The 18,283-nt window shown below is 46.1% G+C and overlaps 1 protein-coding gene across 1 annotated transcript in view; it reads right to left on the bottom strand.

Annotated features, from left to right (window-relative positions):
• The window catches only part of LOC146856835 (uncharacterized), a 499,318-nt gene that overhangs the window by 74,879 nt on the left and 406,156 nt on the right, over nucleotides 1–18,283 (bottom strand). The window contains exon 18 of the mRNA XM_085647270.1: nucleotides 6,442–6,555. Within this exon, the coding sequence (XP_085503396.1) occupies nucleotides 6,442–6,555 (114 nt within the window). The remainder of the gene's footprint in view (nucleotides 1–6,441; nucleotides 6,556–18,283) is intronic.

The raw sequence follows: 18,283 nt of genomic DNA, 5'->3' as shown, positions 1-18,283 counted from the left end.
AGCAGGGGTTATATAAACTGTGTATCCTCCTTTCCCTGACTATAAGCAAGGGTTCCTATTTGGATAAAGGTACCTAACTCTGCTAATTAGAGACCCCCATTTCTAACACTGGGGAATTACCAATTCATTTTGTGAAATGACTTGGTGACACCGAAAGTGTATATCCCAGAGGGAATGAGTGGGAGGCTACCAACTTAACGGCACCGATTAGTGTGTATGCTGAGTGCCTAGATTGCCATTTAGAGATAAAACCATTTTGATCGTGATATACTTGAAAATGTCAATATACAGTAGCTATCTTTTATCGTCCAAATAGTGACAAACCTAACAGCTTTCAAAGGTTCCTAATTACTTAATTGACTTTCTAGCCCTGCCTGTGACTGCAGAGGTCTTTGAAATATCATCATGAATAAATCACTAAACTTTTCTGACACATAATGCAAACAGTAGGTCTAATCCAGGGGAATTACCAATTAATTTTGTCAAATGACTTGGTGGCACCAAAAGAGTATATCCCCAGAGGAAATGAGCGGGAGGCTGTCAACTTGATGGCACCTATTAATCTGTTTCCTGAGTGCCTAGGTTGCCAGGTAGGGATAAAACCCTTTTGATTGTCATATACTTTAAAATATATTCATTTATATAGCCTACCCGCTAAAATACCTGAGAAACATTTATAGTCACTATTAAGCAGTGTGATGGATCTATATCCAGAGTTGCTAGAGCCAAGGTGTAAGGAAGATTTCCAACTGACAAAATAAGATAAAGAAAGTTTCACCAAGATGTGAGCAACCTGATCTATAACAGTTTTAAAGATCTATGAAGAAAGGCCATTTGGCCCGACAGTTTTGTTATATTTTAGTTTCTGTATACTGTCACTAACCTCTTCCTCAGCAGGGTTAATTGTGATAGACTTAGGCAGGTTAGCCAGTTTATGACTTTGTGCATGTCAACACACTTGGGTGGGGGGTCATTCTGATGGGGTCGGACCGCAACTGATGACACATCAGATGCGGTCCGACCACCATCTGCTGCTGCGATCTGACCAATTCATTACAATGCATGCAGTCGGAGGCAGCAAGCAGAGGGACAGTCCGACGGGCTCAAGAAGCCGGTCTGACTGTCGGAGGGTCAGTAATCCCTACAATAGGAGCAGTGCCTTCTCAGGCACCGCCATAGGGATTACAATGTACCTTTCCGCCTGCCCATTAATGGCGGTTCGCCTGTCATGAAAAGGCAAGCGGAAAGTGATTTTGGGGGACCCTAGCGTGCCCCCCTTCCCCTCTGGCCTTCCGCTATGGGCCTGGGGGCACCTATGGTGTCCTCCTTAAACATGTTTTTAAAGTGTATATTTTCTATTGCAGTTTGTGCTGCAGCCAGCAGCACAAGCCTCAATTGAAAATATACACGTTGCGACTGCCGTGAAGGTGGTCACATTGTAATAAGGGCTGGGAGACTATCAGCTTATTGTCACGCGGTCCCTCTTGCGCTATGGGGTCAGTTGGACGAGACTCCGACTGGCATCGTAATGATACCCATACTCTCTTGAAAGGTAGTCAAAAAGTCTTGTAGACTGATTGGTTTGATCTGATCACAAGCCTCTGTTTTGGTGGCCACAATTCAATGAAAAATAATTTCTCCTTGCATATATGTTTGTTTTCTAGTTTACAATCAAGCTCTTGTTTCCCCATACTCAAAGAGCTGTGGTTTTCTACTCTGCCATTTTTCTTGTTCAAATAAGCTAAATTGTAGTTACTAATTCTCTTTTCAGTCTGTCAATGTTGCAATTAGCCTAGCATGTGCCTCCTGAATCTGCTTTTTTAAATGCATCAGTTCTGCCTCATATTATTAATATGGAGTGCTGCATCAAAATCCCTCTTTGTTAGGCTTTGGGTGAACACCTCGCTGCATGTTCTTATGAACACTGTTTGCAGTTAGGACTTTTGTGAGATAGCTTCAAGCATGCTTAGTGTTGTAGTGTTGTTTTGCTTCAATTGAACTCAATATATTAACACACCTGGAACCAATAATATGTAGGTGACAAGTTCAGAACTGGAGACACTCTCCATAATGACCTAGAATGGGAAGTCACCTTTGGTAAGCTTTGTAGGAGTCCCAAATTATCTGCGCAATTTGAGTCTAAGTTGCACTGAAATAAACCAATTGTACATCTCTTACATTTACTTCAATGGCAACTTGTAAGAATAGAGAAAACTAATGAAATTAGACACAGCATTTTCAGCCATGCTTAGTCTGAGAGGTGAATATGATGGTCACTTTTACCAGAAATGCCAGCCAAGGAATTCTGAATTAGAAAGCAATCCAGTCTTCGTAAATATCTGTATATTTTAGAATGGAAGGTGTAGCCCTAATGTTGACATTTTTGGACCTCCAGACTGTAACTATAATGAAACATGTTAGCTTAGGTGAGAAGATGCAGTCTACAGTACCTGTATTGCATAAAGCTCCTTGAGCTGAAATCTTTATGTTTGGATTTCCAATTATTAAGGGCAAAGGGTGGCAACCATCCATGAGTCTGAGTGACCTTTATGGTGAGACCTTAGTGCAAAATTTCAGAAAGGACACCAGAGCGGACCCAGTTAGATGTCTGGGTTAATAAAGCACATTTTCGTTATTTGTCTAATGGTTTAAACTTCTGATCCCACATCTGCTAATATACAAGTCAACATAATTATAGATATATTTAGCACTTGATCGTTGAATTTCCTTGAGACTGTTTGACCTTTATGTTGAGAACTAGGACATAATTGAAGGGTGATGTGGTGGTTAAATCTGTTCAAGGTTACATGAAATTATGCTGTGAAGCAGGGCCTACTGGAGTGGATCAAAAAAGTATGTTTAAGGTTTGGTCACTGGCCATGGTAGGGCAAGGCACTGTTCACAGTCAGAGACTACAAGTTGTTTTAGTTGTCTCCATGTGAATTGTTTGATGCAGAAACAAAACATTGACACATTTAAAAACTTGTCATGACTAGAAGATGAGAAACAGATTCAATCTTGTAAAAGTGCACAAATGGGACACCATTGGTATATCACAAGCTGGTAATCTAATAAAGAAAGTCAACATTTTGACATCTGCGGAACTACACAATTAATGTAAATTAGCCGTTGGTGAAACATTCAGATACCTACAGATAAGGCATGCCTTAGTGGTTGCTATAGAAGACATGGATGAGATCCCGGAAGCCACCCCACTCGAAGATAGATTATCGGCTGATACCATGGAGAGCAAAGCAATCTCACTCACGTACCGAAAGATAATAATTCACCAGAACCACTAAAACATTTATATGTGCGCTGGCTGGCTGATATTGGGGACTTGGAAGAAGAGGATTGGCGCGATGCACTGGCTTCCCCATGGGAGATAGCCAAACCATCACAACTGCGGTTGGTCCAACTAAAAGTTTTGCATCGCACATATATCACATGCACTATACTGGTTAAGATGGGTCATAGTTGTTCGGCTGATTGTCGATGGAAATGTAGAGAGGCAGGCACGTTCTACCATACACTTTGGAGGTGTCCCCTGATCCAGGCGTTTTGGGAGGCGATCAATAGGGTGGTTGGCGAGGTATACGGGGTTACCCTGATGCTATACCCCAAGATATGCCTGCTGAATATATGGGATGCCACGGATCTCAATCGTATGGACCAACTATGGGCAGCCACTGGCTTTATACTTGCAAAGCTTAATATTGCACGTCGATGGGGGTCCCTGAGCCGCCACTGATAGTTGAATGGGAACGGGATGTTGATTGGTGCATGTTGGCCGAACAGGCGGTCTATATAAACAGAGGATGCCCCAAGAAGTGGGACAAGGTATGGGGGAAATGTAATACATATAGAGGTAACATCTGCACCTCCCTATCAGTACAAATGCATGGACCAAGATGACTCTCAGATGAGGGAAGGGGAAGGGGGCGTCACTTCAATGATGTCTTGTGCTGGGATGTAATTAGTTGTACATGACTTGTTGTGATGCATAAGTTTTATTGTAATATGCCATTTTAATTAATCCAAAATATCTTTTTGAGTGAATTCATGATTAATACTATTACTAATAAGATGAACTCTCAGGATTCTTCTAAAATGAACACTGTTAGGAATCCTGGCTTAGCAGATATAAACTATTGTTAATTGTTTTTTTCAATACTCATAAGTTGTGTCCTGATACAAACAATTCATTTGGTCTGTTTATACAGAGTTCTTACGCTTGGCATGCTCAAAATAAGCATGCACACAAAAAAGTGTGTAGTTTATTTCAGTTGAAATATGGTTGGCTTGTATGGTTGAACATGTCTGATTCATGTAGGCCAACGGTGCAATGACCGCTTCCGCATCATGATTCGGCCATTACAGGACAAGCTCTACCGAGCACAGATTAATTTTTTCAGAGTTCTTGAAATGCATTAAATCTCACTTGGTTAGCAATTTAAAATCATCCTATTTTCTTTGCGCTTCTAAATATTTAATCTCTAAAATACATCGACCAAATTAAAGGTTTTATTTACAGTCGTTTACACTTCCTCAAGTGTTTAAGTGAACCAAAACTAACAAAGATTCGTTCATACAATATTTGTATTTGAACTTGCAGTACCAAATGGTTTTTTTGTTAGAAGCTTGAGATGAGATGTGATGAGTGTACTGGATTAACAAAAATAATGCAAACATTTCATTATATGTTATGTTTCAGGATTACACATATTTCTTCTGTGCTGCCTTCATAGGAGACATTTGTGGTACAAAGATCTGCATATTAAAACCTCTGTACCTGGGCAGGTTCCTTCAGTTTGGAATTTCAAAAGCCATTAAACCATTTTCTCAGTGCCTCTGCACTCCACACATGAAACACAACACCCACTAACTTTATACTCCTCCCCCCCCCACACACGGTTAATTATAGATAATTAATATACCGGTACCCTCAGTGCCTGCATCATGTAAGCCTCCAATGCTTTAACATCGGGATCATATATCGACCTGAACATTCCCTTCCCCCTTCGTCCCCTAACCTGGCCCCCGGGTTTCACCAAGTAACGCAACCATCTCCCTACATACAGCGATTTTACCTAAATGTATTTTAGACAATCCATGTTATGTAAACAACCAAACCTCTATATGCACTGCAGTGGGTTCACAAACATTTTTCTATGAGGAGTCGTGGCACACTCCTGACTAATATGTGCCTTACCACAACATTTCTGGGAGTATGTACACAGAGGAAAAAAAAGCTTTGTGAATTAAGACTGAAATATGCGAACAACCCCATGATCCTCGCACCCAAACAAGGCCTGCCACTTTGTAAACTATGCACTGCTATGTCATCTATCACTGCACCACATAAAGTATATCTCTTTATTATGGAAGATGCGCTACTGCCCTCAAGGCCTCAGAGTGTGCGATTTAGAAATCTTAATACTATTAATGCATAATTCATTAATGGGATAGGCCAATAGCAATTAAGCCAATTGAGTGCAAACTCTTTGCATTATCATGTAACGTGTATTATAAGAATATTTCTCGTTACAACGTGTGGTGTTACCATGCGGTAGGTAACGCTGTCATTACAACGACCGCGTTGTTACCACGCATGGCTTTACATAGCAAGTCGTTACTACGACTTGCGCTGGATGGCGTGCTGGATTTAGGAATAGTATAAATTACTATTCCTTCTCCAGATAGCGCAACAGCAGGGAATGTGTTGGATTTAAAATCCAACACATTCCCTGGTGTTGCACGCCACCTAGCGCAAGTCGTAGAAACGACTTGCGATGTAAAGCCACACATGGTAACAATGCGGTCGTTGTAATGACCGTGTTGTTAACTACCTGCATGGTAACACCCGCGTTGACACCGCTGTTTCCCATATTATAATAGACATATGATGCTCCCAGTTTTTACAGCTTTTTAATGATCAATGCAAACCATAAAGGACACAAATGGAAATTATGTTGTTTTTTGAGCGATTCTAAATGACTGTCTGGCTGATAGCTGTATGGAGCGACATTATTTTAAAAAAAGAGAGAAAGTCTCCAAATGAGGCTTAAACAGCTGTAAACGCGCACAAGGTTAATACTAAAATGTTCATGTTTTCATATTAGTGTATTGTTGTGTAGTAGTGGGATGAGAAAATAGAGCAAAACTAGACACTCTTGATGCAGTGAACCAAGGAAAAAATCCACCCCACACCTGCCAGACTCTTCCTTACTCCCTACTGATATATATGTCCCTCATAAGTGATAGTGGTGAGACAACTGGGGACTAGCAGAGAGAGAGTGTGGCTTAGGTTTACAATGGATGCTTCATGTGCCACTAGAAGGACATTCGCCTTTGAAGAGGTCAAGACATCAGGTGCACCTGGACACAAACTCATCACATAAAGTGCAGCCGTTCAACCGTGGGATTAACTACGGAACGTACCATTCAACCACCTCTGACGTACATCGCTGTGAATCACTCCAGAGTCACTCGGGTCCCGAAGGTACGCCAGCCAAAAAGGAGGTAGGCAGCTGGGGTCCATGTACACGTAATTTCCTGCATTAAATAATAAAAAGGGATTATTAACACTTTTGTAATCATTAAAACTACGTCCATAATGTTAGATTGAAAAATCTAATTAAGGGTAGTTAACAATGATTTAGACGATTGAAAGGGAAAAAAAGTTAAGCTGTTTTATGTTTCTGCAATTTTATCAATTTCTGCTAAATTAAAACGGAAAAAAAATAGTTTTTCGGGAAGGCGAATATGCACTTGTCTTACAAAAAAACAAAATGTTTTCTGCAGTGATTTTAGATTATTTAAACAAGAAAGCTGGAATGGATGCAACGCCATTTCGCAAATTAAACACCTGAGTGCAGTGACTAGCAGAAACTGTGGTAGGGGGCTGGTGGTCCTCAAATAAACACACTCTAGGGGGGCTGTGTATGAGCGCCTTTGGCTAGAGAAAGGATTAACATTATTAATATAATATTTTAACTACTGTATCTTAAACAGAACTTAAACTATTCATGTAACTTTCAGGCTTTGATATGTTAACAGAATTAATCCCTGGAATTTCCTCCCTCAGAATTAGCATTACTGGAGCTATCAAATTATTAGTCCACCCGTAATAAAGGCCTTAGCATCTCATGAACGCTTAGGCCCTGAGTACAAGCAGTTGTGTAACAAAACTTGAGCGGCCCCCCAGGAAAATACATGGAGAGGTCCCCCACGCTCCGGACCCAGTCAGGATCTCTCAGACCAGAGGCCCGTAGCCTGTGCACAGTGCCGGGGAGGCCCCTTGAACCTCGGGGGCCCACCTGCACTGTGGGAGCTGCGGGCCGCATATTACGCCACTGATTACAAGTTGGTCGGTATATTCCAACCTGCTTGTAAACCCCAGTTTATGCACAGGTAGGAATCAGGGCCGGACTGGGAACCACAACCGGCCCTGGCAAAGTGCTCGGCCGGCCCCCATGGGGGTGGGGAGGGAGAGGGGGGGGGGCGAGCTCTTTGCCAGGGTCTGTTTTCGGCCGATTTTGTTACAGGGACGATTCTGCAAAAACAGCCCTGTAACAAAAACGGCCCCCAGGGGCCCAAACCGGCCCCCACCTGTGGGGCGCACCGGGGGATTGCCCGGTGCCCGCTACGGCCAGTCCGGCCCTGGTCGGAATTACTGTTAGGTATTTAACGCATCTGATAATTATCAGATGCGTTAAATACCTCAACAACAATTACATTTTGCAAAGTTTAACAAGGCAAAAGTATACGCTATTTTTCGTATCATGTGGATTTTGGTGGGTTAAGCACTAAAATCCACACATTATTCCCTACCAACTTGTAATAGGTGTGATTTATCGCACCCGATGAATAATGTACCCCGAGGTGTTGTTATTTATCAGGTGTGATAAATAACATTTAAGCTCATAATCAATCAAGTCCTAAATGTGTGTGAAGATACAGAAGTATTTCCTGTGAAAATCCAAGAATGTGATTGTTAAACTTTCAATTTTCATAAATGAATGAATTTTGTGAATCATTTACAAAAGTAAACAACGGAAGAAAGCTTCTCCTATAAATTGCATTTTTAGTAAGAATCTCTCCCCAAAAATATGCGTGCAAGTGCATCCTACGCAATCCTCACACAGTATGACATTTATCAACTTTGTTAAACTTTGAATGCACTATTTTAATTTCGCCCAGCACTAAAAAACATTTACATTATGCAGGGGAGCACATGGGGTGCCCCCCTGTTTATCTGCACCATCAGTTCCAGGACGGCATGGACTTTACAGTCCATGCTGTACTGGAACGGGCTGTGGCTGGCCCACTGTGCTACCTTTCTAAGGCTCTCCTTGGAGCCTTTGAAAGGCAGTGCCGTGAGCCAGCTGCCACAGGACTGTCTGAAGGATTTTAATGCGTAAACAGGCAGGCAGTGAGTGGATGGCTTTGAAGGTCCTGGAGCGGGGTGGCGGTCAGCTCCAGGAGCACCAATGTCGTAATCAGGCCCTTAGATTTGTAAGCTCACATTGAAAATAGGTAAAGGTGAAGTTAGTAGACTCTCCACAAATCCAATCTTAAGAAAGGGGAGCACAACATCACAAATGGCATTCAGTTTCCCACACTTTAAGCAAGGAGAGTGGTGACACTGAGATTGGGGCACCACTCAAAAAGTAGTGTATTGGATTCTTATTCTCCCAGCACCAAGTTCTCAGAGGTTTCGTCCAAGCTTGTCAAAATCTGCTTCATTCAGTGAAACATGTGGCCCAAGCAAGTGGTGACGGTTGCTCAGCTAGTTGAAAACATATATGAGTTTCATATGCATACCTTTGCTGGCACTACACTAGGGTCAGATCGCTGGTTATGGGGGAAGCAGGTAAGTGCCACGATCTGTCAAAGCTGTCTTTTGAACTCTTTTTGCTTTTGCTGAGGCTGAATGACCTGTTCGCTGAAGAATAGCTAGTACAGAGCCTATGAATGATTCAGAGAAGAAAGGAGGCATTGATCATGGAAGTTACTACAGTGTGGTGATGCGAGTTATTTTGAATACATGGTTGCGCACGACTCGTGATGCAGACATACAATGTTGACTTACAAAAGGCATTTGTAGTACATAAAGTTGTACTTCAAGAGCACTAATTCTTCACGTAGTTCAACATCCAATTCACAAAACTAAGGCGCGATATCTCTACACACATAACTGTAGAATTTAGGAGTAAATGTAAGAGGGACAAGGGTGAGTGGTGGGAAATTGGAGAAATTATCGCTATAAAATTGGTGGGGTAAAGGGAAATTTAAAAGGAGCTTAGGGAGGGACAAGCTAATACAAAGCCCACTCACAAAAGGGTAGAACCATTGCAATTCACAAAATACAGCTCAGCAATACTACAGTCCCATTAGTGATAAAAGAGGCTTAAATATACTCTAGCCCAGCCCTGGAGTAACTCAAGAACCATACATGGCCAGCCACTGGTACTGCAACGCACTCCCACAGAAAATAATGGAAGCATGTATAACACAGACAAAAAGTGGGAATAAATGTAAAATTAATTAATTTCAAATTTAAAAATGGATATATCGATTTAAAACTTTAAAAATGTACAAATAATTCGTGCTATTACTTAATTTAATAATACATTTAAAACAGATTTAATTACATTAACTTAGTTTTAAAAGTCTAAAAATTATTCCAAATAATTAAAAACATAACACAATCAAGTTTGTTACAAATTAAATAAAACGAAAATGTTAGTGAGGGTGGTTGATTTTAATTTCAAAGTATTGTCCAAAATTATTGTTTAAATAAGTAATTAATATAATTTAATTATTTTACAATTTACTAAAAAGTTAATTTTAGGAGGTAGTTTGCTGTATATTTTTATTTAAGTGGTTCTATGTTGGTATGGTTTGGACAAATATATTTTACAGTAAATTAACTTTATTTAATTTTTAAATAATCAACTGTATTAAATCTCCCTATATTTTCCTATAAAGGGGTCAGGGTCATCTAGGAAGGGAAAGCTGTATATTACTGCCACAATGAACAAGCAGTTGTACAAGTTACTTACCCTCGGTAACGATGTATCTGGTAGAGACGATTCTAGCCGCAGATTCCTTCACGTAGAATTATCCCCAGGCATGAGACTGGATCTGGAAAATCTTTTGCCACAGCATCTCTGCACGCCGGGGGTGGTACCACGCGACCCCGCCCTGACGTCGTCTGCGGACGTGACGTCAGCGAGGTCACATAAGCCCCACCCGGACGCGCTGACATCAGTTTTCTTCGGAGAAATTTTCCATGCCACAACACGGAGCCAGCACAAATAGAACTGTGAGAGTATGGGAACAGTGTGCGAAAATATCAGTGAAACATAAAGGGAAGAAGCGAATGGTGAGGAACAGCACCATTAGGGACAGTGCCAAGCACTGCGTTACTGAAAGTCATGGAAAGGAAAGAGCAGAGCACCGTTCTGAAAAGCAACCCTGCAAAGCGAAGGCGATATCCTCCCTGGAGGCAGAAAAAAACATGTGAAAAATGTCGTGGCAAATGACAGAAAGTCTGCAACCACAATCTATAACAGCGAAGGGCAACAAGTCCCGGACAGATGAGTAACGACAAATCACCCCAAGACAACACCATCAAGGAGTGTTGTATCCCCTGTAAAAACTAAGGGCTGAGGCACAGCCAAGAGACCCCAGCCCAGAGGATTGCAGAGGAGTCAGAAACCCCAAACAATGAAAAAAGGGAGAAGATTATGAGTAGGCCCCACACTGGAAGAATCAGGGTGCAGGGATTCAAAAGTACACATGAACCTACTGTCTAAGAAAAGAAGGAGTGGAACAAAGAAACAGACTGAAGCATCCCACTAGGGAGGAAGAGAAAGAGGGCACCCGCATAAGACAAATGCCACCCGGAGGGAGGCGAGTGCAGAAGACCAAGCTGAAGGGTTCTCGCAGAACGGGGAGGAAGGGCAGGCCGTGAAGGAATCTGCGGCTAGAATCGTCTCTACCAGATACATCGGTACCGAAGGTAAGTAATTTGTACATCTGATAGAGACTACTAGCCGCAGATTCCTTAACATAGAATAGATACCCTAGCCATACCCAGAGGGGAGGAGGGGTGCAAGAGAACCTCACCAGCTTGGAAGAACACAGGGCCCCAACAGGGGATGTGTCCTGGGGACAGGAAGGACGGTCCAGACCCTCCAAGCAGAAGTAAACAAGAACAAGGAGAAAGGAAGGCCAGGATACCACAAGCCAACCTGAGGAGCAAAGGGCGTCCACCAGAAAACCCAGAGGGACAGACAGCACCCAGCGAGTACCAAAGGAAGAAAAGAACCACCCGCAAATCCAAGGAGAAGAGGAGTAACGGAGGCAGAGCCAGCTTCAGGAGAACACACACAGCGAAGGGGACAGCTGAACGGGTGTCCATCCCGAGGCAGGGAACAAGGCAGGAACGGCTCCACAGTCGATAAGCTCAGACGTGAGAAGGAAGACACAGACGCACAAAAGCCCCAGCAAAGCAAGGGACAGGAGCACACGGTTACACGCCGAGGCCCTCGGAGGTGGACCATAACTACCAGGCGTGCGCAGCAGACAGCTGGTAAATACTATGAAGTAGCGTGCCCAGAATCAGCTGAGCGCAAGACGAAGACAGAGGCAAGAGAACCCCAGAACAAGCCCTAGAGAAGGACCATCCCAGTAGCACCACCCGGCCCACGAAGAGAAGTGGGACCGGCCAGAAGATAAAGAGGGGGAAAGCGAAGCGGCCCTCGGGAAGTGAGACATATGTAGTACAGACCGAAAGCCGGCAACCAGAACACAGGAGAGCACCAGGATTACCCTAGCCCCCCTGGAACACAAGGCAGAGGCCCAGGCCGAAACATCGGATAACAAGGTGGAAACACCAAGACACGACACCGTAAACGGCATGAAAAAAGTCTGAAAAGGGAAGGCAAAATGCAGAGAAGCAGATATCCTGCAGGAACAAAGGGCAAAGTGGACGACAGGCAAACCCTGTAGAAGAAGGATAGAAACACCATCGGATACTGAGCGGGACAGAACCTGGAGTAGCGCAAGCTGCGCTAAGGCCGAAGAAAAAGAGAGACCGCACCAAGCGGTATACAGTGACACCAGGAAACCGCGAGGAACCCGAGAAGGTATCCACACCCACCCAGCTTAAGACAGAGCTATACAATAGCCAACAAGTACCCCACCTAGGGTATCACTCATCCCAAAACAAAACAGGGAAACACCTCTTAGGGAAACCCGCAGCAGAGGTCAAGAACATAAAAGACCTGTGGAAACACCACAGGCGGCTTACCAAGCAGCCAAAACATACACAGAGGGTCCAACCAGAGGACCTACACGGCTTCACTAACAGCCAAAAATCACTCACCAGAAAGCTGAAGGGCTGAATTAGCAGCCAAAAGTACAGAAAGGCCAACTTAAGGACCCTGAAGGCATTCTAAGCCACACACAGCACACAGACGGGCCAACCAAAACACAAGGCCCCAAAGAGAAAGGTGGGATTAACGCTTCCCATAAGACACCTGAGGACCGACAAGCCGAAGCTTACGGAGGGGAGGGGGACGGAGACCCGCAAGGAGTCGTTGAATAGCGGAGTCGGCGTGGGTGTTAAATAACAGAATCCCATCAAAAGGCAGGTCAACAAGACGCTCCTGAACATTCTCCGGAAAGACGCTATCCCGCAACCAAGCATGGTGGCGGAGGGCCACAGAACTTGCTATTGTGTGGGCGAGAGAATCAGAGACATCCAAGGCCGAACGGATGGGTGGGAAAAAAGGCAGACTGGATCGTGCGGGGCAGGACGGTGGCAGTGAGGGAGCGGCTGAGGCACTGGATCCCCCGTAGCAGGACGCCCCCAGGCCCCCAGAAGAGAGTTGTGGAGCGAAGCTTCAAATGGGAGAAGAGGCTCCCCTCCAACAGATCCCTGGTGGAGAACCTCCAACAAGTGGTCGGTTGAGAGTGGAACGACCGGGTTGCCCAATTGCAAAATGCCGGTGGCCGTGGAGATGGCCCAGACAAAGGCTACATTCGCCTCCGTAGGGCGTCGTGGAGGGGAAAGCAACTCTTCTGTGGGCGATGGCTACAAACTACAAACTAAGCCACCCATCCCCGTGCCCTGCTGGAGCAAAAAAAGGCCAGCCCCTGTAGGATGGAAGACCCATGGACGAGTGAGGGGCCTGAGGGGTCTCCGGAGAAGGCGGAGAAGCCTGTGGGGCAGTCAACTGCAGGGAGTGGAAGAGTGGGTCCGGGGGCTGCGGACACGGAGACGGCGTAGAACCCGCCCTAGAAGCCGCCTGGGAAAATGCAACGATGCGGCGTCCAGTCTCCGGTGAGGAGGAGACAAGGAGACGACATTCCTCCGGAGAGGAAGGGACATCCGGAGAAGAGTAGACGATCTGACGTCGGGACGGCGCCGGGGAGTCCACCATAGGCACCGGAGTGTCCTCGATCGGCGCCGAAGCGTCCACCAGGGGTGCCGAGTTGACCTCCACCACCACGTGCCTCATCGGAGAAGGGGGCAGGGTCAGAGCCAAGCAGCCAGTGAACGGCGCCGAAAAGGCGCCGGCTCGACCTCCGACGAGGCAGCCGCCTGCGCAGAGGACCGAGAGGGGCTCGGGCAGGCGCCCCAGGTCCCGGCCTCCACCAGCGGCACCGCCAGGGCCGGGGAGGAAAGCCGTTGACGCCGGACAGGTGTCGGCTCGACCTCCGGTAAGACAGCCGCCTGCCCAGAGGACCGAGGGGGACTCGGGGACGAGCCGTGAGTCACGGGGACCTCCTGCGACACCGCAGGGAACCCCACAGGGTTTTGCGGCGAGGCAGGGATGCCGTGGGTCGAAGAGGGGAACCCCGTAGGGCCAGGCCTCGACGACACCACACCTCCAACACCTGAAGCCAAACTCGTCGGCACTGGGGATGAAGCCAATGGCGAGTCCGTAGAAGGCCCAGCGCATGGCGAGGGATCCTCGGACATCTCAGGAAGAGGAGGGGGGGCCCAAAGAAGCCTGCAGAGCCGTAGCGTAGGCCTTCATCTGGGCCCTTGTCGCCCCAATGCCAGGAAACGGTGGAAAGGGTGGTGACGGTTGAGGGCGCACGTACCGAGAGGAACCCGCGCCCTCTGCAGAAGGAGGACAGGCCCTCGGTGGCAAGCTGTAGGACTTATCCGTGGGCGAACAACGCCCGTAGGGCCTCAGTGAAGGGGTATGCCGCAGCCGGAATTGGTGGCTTCTGGACCCTTCTGAGGTAGGAGACGGGCGCTGTGACCAGACCGATCTGGACAAGCGGGCTGAAAGCAATTTCATCTGACGCTCCCGCTGGGACTTCGGTTTGAGATGCTGACAAGCTTCGCAGTCCGTAGAATCATGGTGCTTACCCAAACACCACATACAAATAGGGTGATGGCCAGCCACTGTAGGATGGAAGACCCATGGACGAGTGAGGGGCCTGAGGGGTCTCCGGAGAAGGCGGAGAAGCCTGTGGGGAAGTCAACTGCAGGGAGTGGAAGAGCGGGTCCGAGGGCTGCGGACACGGAGACGGCGTAGAACCCGCCCTAGAAGCCGCCGGGGAAAATGCAACGATGCGGCGTCCAGTCTCCGGTGAGGAGGAGACAAGGAGACGACATTCCTCCGGAGAGGAAGGGACATCCGGAGAAGAGTAGACGATCTGACGTCGGGACGGCGCCGGGGAGTCCACCTCAGGCACCGGAGTGTCCTCGATCGGCGCCGAAGCGTCCACCAGGGGTGCCGAGTTGACCTCCACCACCACGTGCCTCATCGGAGAAGGGGGCAGGGTCGGAGCCGAAGCAGCCAGTGAACGGCGCCGAAAAGGCGCCGGCTCGACCTCCGACGAGGCAGCCGCCTGCGCAGAGGACCGAGAGGGGCTCGGGCAGGCGCCCCAGGTCCCGGCCTCCACCAGCGGCACCGCCAGGGCCGGGGAGGAACGCCGTTGACACCGGACAGGTGTCGGCTCGATCTCCGGTAAGACAGCCGCCTGCCCAGAGGACCGAGGGGGACTCGGGGACGAGCCGTGAGTCACGGGGACCTCCTGCGACACCGCAGGGAACCCCACAGGGTTTTGCGGCGAGGCAGGGATGCCGTGGGTCGAAGAGGGGAACCCCGTAGGGCCACGCGCTCGACGACACCACACCTCCAACACCTGAAGCCAAACTCGTCGGCACTGGGGATGAAGCCAATGGCGAGTCCGTAGAAGGCCCAGCACATGGCGAGGGATCCTCGGACATCTCAGGAAGAGGAGGGGGGCCCAAAGAAGCCTGCAGAGCCGTAGCGTAGGCCTTCATCTGGGCCCTTGTTGCCCCAACGCCAGGAAACGGTGGAAAGGGTGGTGACGGTTGAGGGCGCACGTCCCGAGAGGAACCCGCGCCCTCTGCAGAAGGAGGACAGGCCCTCAGTGGCAAGCTGTAGGACTTATCCGTGGGCGAACAACGCCCGTAGGGCCTCAGTGAAGGGGTATGCCGCAGCCGGAATTGGTGGCTTCTGGACCCTTCTGAGGTAGGAGACGGGCGCTGTGACGAGACCGATCTGGACAAGCGGGCTGAAAGCAATTTCATCTGACGCTCCCGCTGGGACTTCGGTTTGAGATGCTGACAAGCTTCGCAGTCCGTAGAATCATGGTGCTTACCCAAACACCACATACAAATAGGGTGATGGTCCGTCGCCGACATCTGACGGGCACAAGAAGCACATGTCTTGAAACCCGAAGGCATTGCACACTGTTCCCAACTCAAAGGCGTTAAAAGAGGCCTGAAAACAGGTCAAGGGAACACACTCCGGATCCGCGTTGCACGTGGAATGGAAGGAAACTGATGTCAGCGTGCCAGGGTGGGACTTATGTGACCTCGCTGACGTCACGTCTGCGGACGACGTTAGGGCAGGGTTGCGTGGTACAGCCCCTGGCGCGCAGAGATGCTGTGGCAAAAGATTTTCCGGATCCAGTCTCACGCATGGGGATAATTCTATGTGAAAGAATCTGTGGCTAGTAGTCTCTATCAGATAAGTTAATTTAACTAGCAGGGATACTTTATTCCTTATAATACAAGGTCATATAAACACCCTTGCAAACACAAGGAGATGATGGACGGAGTGCTGAAACTTTTCAAACACTCATCCCCAGTCACAAATCTGGGTTGAATCCATCATCATTCTTTAGCTCACTTTGCCACCCCAGTTCAGACACAGCTATATCCAAAACAGTCTTGACCCTGTGCCCCATGGGAACAGTCCAGCCCGAACTGCCAAGCCATGTCTTCCCTGGACCGGAAACAAGCATCCTGGGACCGGTTTCGAGATAACAGACCAATTTTTAATTTCAAAAAAAGATATCAGAAGAAGAATAAGCCATTTTTTGTTTCCTTTGTTTAAGCTGTGGCTTTATATATGCTTTATGACCTGCCTTTCACCTTGGCTGCTCGCTCTGGAAGCAGTCACTGTGACAACAGAACTCAACTGTATTATGCAGTTGAGCAGCGACATCATTTCTTTATAACATGTGACTAGAAATGTCACAAGTTGCCTGTAATAAGCAAATTAAAGTGGTGCTTTTAAAAAGGGATTGCAAGCTCCTATGTGTTGCAAGATTACATTTTTATTTAGGAAATAATTTTTATATAAATAATGCATTTATTTAAATATAAAATTTCATTTTTTTTTATTAATTGATACAATTGTTGCATTTTGCTATATGAATTTTGAACAATTTTTTAAAGTTCATATATTAATGTCTATATTTTATTTGTTTAATTTCATTTTAAGTTATTTTTTTAGTGGACAAGTGCATGGCCAGACGTGGGTCCCTTGCTCACATTCCCACTGGAACCGAGCTGCACACGACTGAAGGGGCCCAATCAGGCTGCACCTGGTCTTGAGTTGCTTGGGTTCCAGTTCTGAGAGAACCTTGCTTGGCAGTTTGGGATGGACTATTCCTACTGGACGAGGATCAAGACTGATTTGCATAGAGCACTGTTTAATCTGATGTGGCATAGTGGGCAATAGAACGATGGGTTGGCACAACAGCAAATTGCAAGCATTCCACCCATCACCTTTTGCATGTTTATTAACATACAGCCAGATGGTCTGTCTTCCTTTTACCAATATTAATCCAATAGAAATTGTTACGTTACCATAACGTAACGTAACGTAACGTATTTTGTTATGGATACGTTGTACTCCTTTATTGCCATGCTATGTAAAAAAAACACTTGGGGACGATGGGAAACGTCCGAGGTCTGGAAGAAAGCCCAGTGTATCCATTAGGTACACATTACGGGGCTGAAACGTATTGATCAACATAAGGCAGTGAGGGAGGAAGCTTAACAGTTACCTAATACCCCACTCTTTCTTCTGTTATTAACCCTTATAGAGCAGGTGTAACTAAATAAATAAACGAAATGCTTCTTATCTCAAAACAACTTTAAACCCTGTTCATGACCCTCCACCTTTTACTATAATCTTCGAAAATATATAGAGTATTAGCCATCTACTCTGTATCAGTCCATGGTTGCCGAAAGTGAGGTGCTTTTCAATTACACTCTATATTTTGATTAAACAGCACCTGAAAAGTGGCTGATACAGTCACGTTGTAGCGGAGAGTGAAACACATGACCTTTGAACCGACAGTAGCTCTGAACACTTTCCCATATTCAGATAGTAGAATTTATTGTAAATAAAAACATATTTCAGATTACCTTTTGAAGAACAGTGTCCAGTTCTGGAGGCTCACAGGTCCACGTAGGAGAAGCCCAAATCCATATTTTTTGTTTACATTCTGCGACTTAATGCCCCGTTTATCACATTATAAAAACAGTCATAGAATTAAATGCAAAACTTTGACTTAATGAGGTACTCCTTCATGGACCCGGGAAACTTGAGGGCTATGAGAGGAAGGTAATGGATAACATGTTTTTGTACAGCCCTCTTGTTTGCAAAGTATAATGACTTGTTCATCGCCACAAATCGCAATTGCTGATTTGTGCATTTTTATGGCATTGTTTAGAATGGCAACTGGTACTCGGAAACACTTTCCATGTTTTCGTTACTTAATAAATTAACAAGAAACTCACACTTCCTTTCCACAACTTGTTAAATCAGATTCCTTGACATTACGTGTTCGCGTGTCCTATAGGGATGTGGGTGAATTTGTAAATAAGCTATTTCACAAAATACCAATACAGAGAAACTATTTCAAGGGAACTGTTTGATGGATATTTTCAAGATGATATCTAGAACTATGCACTATTTTTGGG

The sequence above is a fragment of the Triturus cristatus genome, chromosome 3_2, assembly GCF_964204655.1.
Source record: "Triturus cristatus chromosome 3_2, aTriCri1.1, whole genome shotgun sequence".
In the NCBI taxonomy this organism is placed as follows: Eukaryota; Metazoa; Chordata; class Amphibia; order Caudata; family Salamandridae; genus Triturus; species Triturus cristatus.
Note: the sequence above shows the minus strand (reverse complement) of the source record. Positions and strands in the feature narration are given on the sequence as shown.